Raw genomic sequence first — 8,266 nt, forward strand, 5'->3', positions numbered from 1 at the left:
AAACCGCCGTCCAGTGCTTCCAAGTTTTCCATGGTAGTCTAGCTTCAATTGACTCATGCTTTCAACTATGAAAATGTAAACATTATCAAAACCAATCAGTACTTATATACAAAATAAGAGTTTGTACTAAAAAAATATATCAATTTTCATATAATGAAATCAGGTTAATTGCAAAGAAAATGGCTCAGTTACATTGTTTACCTATTGATGAATTCATCCAAAAAACACAAAATGATACATTAATTGAGAAGAGTAAACCAGAATCTCAACTATTTCCAACAATTTTCAAATGGATAGATAGACTTGACGAGGAATTCATCGATTCGTCAAGGAATATTAAAAAGTAAGAGTTTTAAAATTCATTGTATTACTGTTAATACTACTATTGTTATATGTATATATATCAAAAGTACAGTTCCACGGGCGTCGGATGCAAAGCACTTGTGCGCCAACGACATTGGAAGGTGATTACTAAATATTACAAAATGACTAAATTTCGAAGTGGAAGCTGTCGGTTACTGATTTAATGGTCTAAATGTTAAACGCTTGTCATGATGTCCTGAGTTCGATCGCCAGTTGCATGATATCACTAGGTTGTCCCATATAATGACGAAACAACTGTCTAGTGTATCCTGGTTTTCAACGGTTATCTGGAATTAGTTAATGATGTAAATCATAAAATTCAAGAATCTTCACATACTTATTTCACTAATCATGTTATGAGTACTGTATATGATATACAGATGGACTTGACGACATCATTTTTCGTTCTTTGAGTAACAGTAATCATTTAGCATTTTCTCAGTAAGGTCAAATGTGAATTAGGAAATAAATAGATACCGTAAGCGATATCTAAATTAGAAAATATACACTACAAATAGCTAACCTATAATTAATAGAGAACAAATCAAAAGGTGAATAATTACTAAGCAATATTTAAGGGATAACATATTATATAAGAATAGGGAATCAGTTCTATGGAATATAGAGATACAATTACACAATTATACTTTATCATAGACCTACTGCTTAGGTTAACGATCACGTCGACTAAATTTTCAGGAATTGGTCTCCTACCAGAAGGTCCACTTATCGGCTTAGAATACGCAGATGACATAGTCCTGTTTGGTGAAGACGCTGAAAAAGTGCAGAGCCTTTTGGTAGCGCTGAGCAACAATGCAAGGATGTTTGGAATGAGTTTCTCCCCATCCAAATGTAAATTGTTACTCCAGGACTGACCTGCTTCAACACCTGAACTAAGGATAGGAAGTGGAGTACTCGAACGCGTCGACAACTTCACTTATCATGGAAGTCTGATCAGCCCTAATGGGTTGGTGTCTGACGAAGTCTCAGCACGAATTCGAAAAGCTCGTTTGGCTTTTGCCAAATTACGTCACCTATGGCGAAGACGAAATATCCGTCTATCAATTAAGGGACGAGTATACTATGCAGCAGTTCGCTCTGTTCTACATTACGGCTGTGAAACATGACCATTACGAATAGAAGATACTCGCAAGTTACTAGTATTTGACCACAGATGCCTTAGAAATATTGCTCGCATCTGCTGAGATCACCGGGTAAGTAATAGTGAGGTTAGACTCAGGGTATTAGGAAATGATGGTAAATCAGTTGATGAGGTGATGAATCTTCATCGACTGAGATGGTTGGGCCACGTGTTACGTATGCCTGAACACCGATTACCACGACACGATATGCTGATTAGTATTGACAATGGTTGGAAGAGAGTGAGGGACGGCCAAACAAAAACGTGGCATCAGTGCTTGAAGTCACTAACTTCTAGTCTGAACCATGTTGGTAGATGCAGACTACCTGGTTGGGGTCCGCGTGACTACTGTAAACAATGGTTGAAGACTCTAGGTGACATGGCTCAGAATCGACTACAATGGCGCAGGTGTATACACTCTTTATCTTCCCTCAAACCTGGGGATTAAAGTTGCTTCATAACGTTCTTCCTTCCTATACTATATCCTTATATACAACCTTTTTTTATATATTAACACCACTATACTAACTACTTCTATGAATCCGGTGTTGATCTTGTTGTGGTAGTGAGGTATGGCAACTTGGACCGATGCATAAATGTGCCTGGTCCTACATTGTATCTGACTGGATGACTGAAATAAACAGAAATAATCCTCGAAGGAGTTCTAGACGTTCCAACTTTTCCAGTACTTATTTTGTTACAAAACCGAAGCACATCAAACATCGCTTCCGCAGGTCAGGAGTGTATTCGTTCAACCAGTGAGTTACAATAGAAAAACAGATAAGTTAGTATAGATAGGTCAACTTAAAGTCAAATTATGGAAATCTATCCTCATTTCCAGTTTTATGATAGGATAATTGTAGAATTGGGAACTGTGGTTAGTTTCAGTGAAATGCTTTTCTTACTAGCTATTTTCACTGATATCATTGATTAATAATTATGGTTCTAAAAATAACAGTCATCTTAGTAACTGCCGTTATCTTCGACATCGTTTGTTATTGAATTGATATCTACATTAGTACTAAGATAACAGATCGAATGTAAAGGTCATTTCATTGAAGAAACGCAAAGAATCTCTACATAAACTTTATCTTTTAAATGTTTTGTTGAACATTATCGATTTTTCTCATAGACAGTTTTGAATTTAGAATGTTACTTTCAAACATTACCATTTGCTTGGTATCCTATTTTATTATTATCATCAAATATGCAGAAATATGTTAGTATAGAGTCATGATGAAATTAGAGGAACTCATCCATATGGTTCCATAACACTAGGTCACTGAGGCCATGATAAGGTCACAAGAACTCTCTCAGCCTCGACCACATAGCTTCACTATTGTTTGTATGTACTCCGGTTGTGTACGTTTGTCATTTTTATTACGTATATATCCTTACAATACTCATACCTCTGAACAGCCGAATCTTCAGTAGCATCTGCGAATATTGCAGCCAATAATACTGGTGCTTTTATTATATAGTTCGCAGCAATTATTATAATTTGCCTTAGTCTCAATCTGGATCAAGAGAAAAAATTTCCTATTCTAACAGACTTCTTCCTCTAACATATATTACATCGAAAGATAACATCATCAGGGTAGTTTACACAAGGTCTACAAGTCAATTGATTACCACGATTACAAATAAAGGAAATTCTTAGTAGTCCCATTAATGTAGCCACTTAATTGTCACGTCTTCTCTAAAATCCTCTGTGAACCGATCGTACATGTGCATCAGGTCCTGAAATTGGCGCTGTGACCTTGAAATCCCTCAAACGCTTCTGATTGGCTCGTCCATAAATTATAGTCTCGCCAGAAATGTTTCTTCATTATTATCGTTCTAATTCAAACGGTAATGAGAAGATATTACCGTACTGTACAGAAAAACCAGTAATAATACTATGAAACTTTCATTTCACAACTTAAAAATCTAGTCAGCTACAACGTAGGACCAGGCATTGTTGAGTGTTGTTGAGGTCACGAAGTGAATTAAGTTAGATGACCATTGAAAACCTGGGAGCAGTGGACGGCTATTTCGTCTTAGTATGAGATATCTTAGCAGTGTGCATCTCTGAATTCTCACTCTGAAATTGAATCCAGGATTTTCGGATTCAAGCAATAATTAACATCAAGTATCTCCAATAACTAATGTATCCTTTGATCGATATAAAATGAGGTGAAACAATCGTATTTGTTTGTGAGTATTTCAGTGAACAATTAACAATCGGTTCATACGCAATTTGTTACTTCAGGATCCTGGAGTCTATGTACATCAGTAGTTTGGAATGAGGGTCTTCCAACTCCCCCAGATGGATCCTCCATATCTACGAACCCGATTTAAGCGCCGAACATTCGTTTTTCGTCCTCTCAATTTCGGAAACAACAGTAATACCGTGAGAAGGCAGTGAGTAGAATTTCCTTGACAGTGATTGTATGCAAGTCCTGGGTTCGAATCACACGTGTGGGGTCATGGATGCGCACTGCTGCTGATGAGTCCCATACTAGGACGAAACAATTGTCCAGTGCTTCCAGGTTTCCAATGGCGGTCTAAGTCGCATCGACTCATGATTTTTATTATTTTTTATTTATTTATTTGAACACATAAATATTGGAACAAGGGAGCACCAGATATATATGCGCCACACAATTGTGTGAGGACTATGATATTGCCCGGGTGCCTAGACCGAGTTCAACTATTAGAATTATTACAATCTCCACAAATCCCATTCTGATATAAAAAAAATTCGTAACAAATCATAATAAATGGAATGAAAGAATTAATAACAAGGACATAACATGGAAGTTTGTGAATTTGTAGAGCATCCAATGTTTTAAATGTTCAATATGTGTTCAGTTTCTCAAATTTTTGTTTATTTAATGGATAAGTGCCGGATGTAGTCAGCCAGTCAGCTACAACGTAGGACCAGACACATATGTGCATCGGTCCAAGTTGCCATACCTCACTACCACAACAAGATGATCACCGAATTCATAGAAGTAGTTAATTTATTGGTGTTAATATATGAAAGAAAGATTGTATATAAGGATATAGTATAGGAAGGAAGAACGTTATGAAGCAACTTTAATCCCCAGGTTTAAGGGAAGATAAAGAGTGTATACACCTGCGCCATTGTAGTCGATTCTGAGCCATGTCACCTAGAGTCTTCAACCATTGTTTACAGTAGTCACGCGGACCTCAACCAAGGAGTCTGCATCTACCAACATTGCTCAGATTAGAAGTTAGTGACTTCAAGCACTGATGCCACCTTTTTGTTTGGCCGTCCCTCACTCTCTTCCAACCATTGTCAATACTAATCAGCATATCGTGTCGTGGTAATCGGTGTTCAGGCATACGTAACACGTGGCCCAACCATCTCAGTTGATAAAGAGCGAAATGGATGGTTTTCCCCCAACTCCATTATCCGGTACTTCATTTCTTCATGATTTGACTTTGGGTAAAGTTATATAGCTGTATGGCGAATCAATCAAACAAAGGGAACTACAAGTTTGCTCCTAATTTTCATGTTATCATAGATCCATTATCCTGTGCTCTTTGAATTTGTAACTTTTCAGATATGAATCAATTTTTCCAAGTAAATCTTATGTTTTAAATGAAGTAATCCAATTGAAAGATCAATATCTTTTTAATCCTATATCTAAAGTAGTTTTATGCCATAATGATCTGAATGCAGCTAACATTATACTGGCTCCAGATGGAAGTGAGTACAATTTTTTTTTTTAAAATGTTCAGAAATATATCATATACTACTTTAATATATTTGTATATATATTGTTGAGACCCAACGAGAATCCTTCAGTTAACTCTATGGAAGTCATGGAAAGCTCAAAAACGTTTTTTAATCATTATTCACTGAGAACTTCCCAGGAACATGTACAAAATCGGTAGATTACGTGACATACTTTGACTGGATGATCACATAATTTGTTATTAGGTTTAATACGCTTTTAGAAGTTTAGGGAAGGTCAAGGTAACCTAACAACCTAAATAAACTATGATGTTAAACTTCTATTCGTACTTCACACCTTTTCTCCTCTGTTCGATGCTAAACTGTTGGGGGAAATATGGAGATCTAGAAAGGCACTAGAAAGTCATTAGCAAGCTTTCGAGTTGAAGACGTATATACCAAGACTAATTACTACTGTCACACAGTAGCCTCAGGATTCAAGGGTAATCACTCGAAGTTTATTTCCATTGAGACTCAAAACCTCAGTAAAGAAGAACATTGGAAATTCTACCTAATATAATGTATTGTAATCAATACATAGGGTATTCAATAAATAAAACTTGTACTCTTCAGTTGTAACCCTCCGTGTTAACAAAGTTGGCTAGCGTACAGCAAAAACTAAAGATCATCATGATAGATCAATAATGTATCTAGAGAAAACGTTTTTTCACATCTAGTTCATAATTGTTTGAAGTACTTTAATTTTATCGGTATACACTGGTACTCACTTGTACTTACCTAATCAACTAACCAATCTGGCTTTGGTCTGATTTCTTTCTTGGACAACAAATAATGTTCATTCCAAATTACCGTGATATGTTTACTTCTAGATCAATTAGATTTATTCATTAATATTAGAGTACTACTTGTTAAATGATCGTTTTCAGTGTTGTCCGGTTCAAGTGATATTAGCTCTATACTCTCACGATTGAAGTAAAAGTTATTTAATAGAATTAATGATATTGTTTCATCTGATTGTACAATTTTCAGAGACATCCTAAGTTAAATACAGTGAGGGAACACTTAAGACTCTAGATTCAGAACGCAATAATTGAGTGATTATAAGATTTCAATCTTAAACTTTGATGGATATATATTTTCACAATTTTAAATAACTAACTGATCTTAGTTAAACTATCATTGAAAATATAGTAGTACTGGATGACCGTTGTGTTATGTTGGGCTCCTCAGTAATGCCCACTCATGACCCTTCCTCCGGAAATTGAACCTCAGAACTCTAAGCTCCGTACGTGGATGCTTGGCCTCTAGACAACTGAGCTGAGGGAAAATTCCATCTAGTACTTCCACGTTTTCAATGATGGTCAAACTTAGATCAGTAAGTACTTTAAAACTGAGGAAACTCTACAGTCTCCACAAACATTGTATATTTATGATACATATTTATCGGTCAGTAAGTCATAATCAACGTAAAATTTTGTATATGTGTGTTGAGAAAAGTCCACATACTACAATATCACGATGTAATGAATTTTAAACGACAAATAGCAAAACGACTGAACTAGTCGTAACAGTAGTGATAATTAGAAAGTTTAGAAATTTGATAATATAGTTCTAGATGATAAAACATAAAGGTATTAATAAAGGAATACTAAGACAGAAGATTTAGAGCGGGATAAAGTGTAGATGCATCTGGTCCACTTTGATTGATTCCACGTCATGTCGACCAACGTTCCGAACCACTGATCGCAGTTTTTACGCGGACGCTAACCAGGCAATCAGAATCTACAGACATGGGAGAAACAACAGACAATGACCTCGTAGACTGGTACAATGTTTTGGTTTGACCTCTTATATTTGTACGTGATTCTGCCTTTTTGTGATCAATTACATCAACTTTAATGAATGTATGTGATATGATTACGTTCCGGTCACTATAAAACGAACTTCTCTACACTCTGACTTTATGTAATTATTGGATAAAATGTCATATAACTCTTTCGACCTTTTTGACTGTGATAATGTTTCTGGAAACTTGAGCTGGAATATTTAATACAGTACAGTTTATCTACTTGTTTAAACTTTCTTGTCTACTAACAAATGTAAATGAGAGGATCAGTAAAGTTCAGTGATCACTGGATAGCAGTCTTGTTTTAGTACATGATTGTTTGGCACTGTGTACTCTCATCCAAACTAGGCTGATGACATTCGCTCTATATATCTGCCTTAATAGAACGTCGTTGCTGTTAAATCTTAAAGTCCTGGGCTTTATCCCTGACAATTTGTTGGATGCATATGCCTGAAAAGGCCTAAGGTGAAATAGGAAAACTGTTTAGTACCTAGTGATTACCAATTGTTCCACAAAACTTGGTGTTTGTTCAAATTAATGTCAAATTACTCATTTAATTTTATGAAGGGGAAATGTATTTTTGTGTATATATCTGTAATTCTTTTATGCCTCAATAGATTCTGTTCACTTGATTGATATGGAATATTGTGACTTAAACTATGCTGCATATGATATTGGTAATCACTTTTGTGAATTTACTGGTGAGTTTTCATTCAGATTTCATTGCTGTTTTGAGACATTGACTGATATCATTTATTGGATTTACCAATCAGAATTGCGACCAGAATGTTCCTTATCTCTTGTCGATGATTTTATTGATGGCCAAGTGTTCTAGACTTTACTAATTACACTTCTGAACTACACAGTTAACCTTGAATAAACGCAAACTAAGTTAATATTGATCCATTATTCTCAAGTCCTTCTCTATATTCACCCTTGAGTTTGTAGAGAAGTCAACAGCCAACTTCTGTGATTAATATACTGCAAACGTTTGCGCATTTATACACAGACATACTGAACCGCATTGCACCATAAAAATAAAGGATCACAAATGTGCATAAACCAACTTATTTTTTTTAATGGTTGAAATCATGAGTCAATTGAAGCTAGACCACCATCGAAAACCTGGAAGCACTCGGCGGCCGTTTCCTCCTATCATGGGACACCTCAACAGAGCTCATCCACAATCCCGCACTTGGGCACATTCAAA

The 8,266-nt window shown here is 35.8% G+C and overlaps 1 protein-coding gene across 1 annotated transcript in view; it reads left to right on the forward strand.

Moving 5' to 3' along the window:
• Smp_015030 (putative choline/ethanolamine kinase) overlaps positions 1 to 8,266 on the forward strand; it is a 17,542-nt gene that overhangs the window by 3,062 nt on the left and 6,214 nt on the right. Inside the window, exons 3-5 of the mRNA XM_018799823.1 lie at positions 164 to 343; positions 5,077 to 5,222; positions 7,674 to 7,757. Of these exons, the coding sequence (XP_018651573.1) occupies positions 164 to 343; positions 5,077 to 5,222; positions 7,674 to 7,757 (410 nt within the window). The remainder of the gene's footprint in view (positions 1 to 163; positions 344 to 5,076; positions 5,223 to 7,673; positions 7,758 to 8,266) is intronic.

Source organism: Schistosoma mansoni, chromosome 3, assembly GCF_000237925.1.
Source record: "Schistosoma mansoni strain Puerto Rico chromosome 3, complete genome".
Taxonomy (NCBI): Eukaryota; Metazoa; Platyhelminthes; class Trematoda; order Strigeidida; family Schistosomatidae; genus Schistosoma; species Schistosoma mansoni.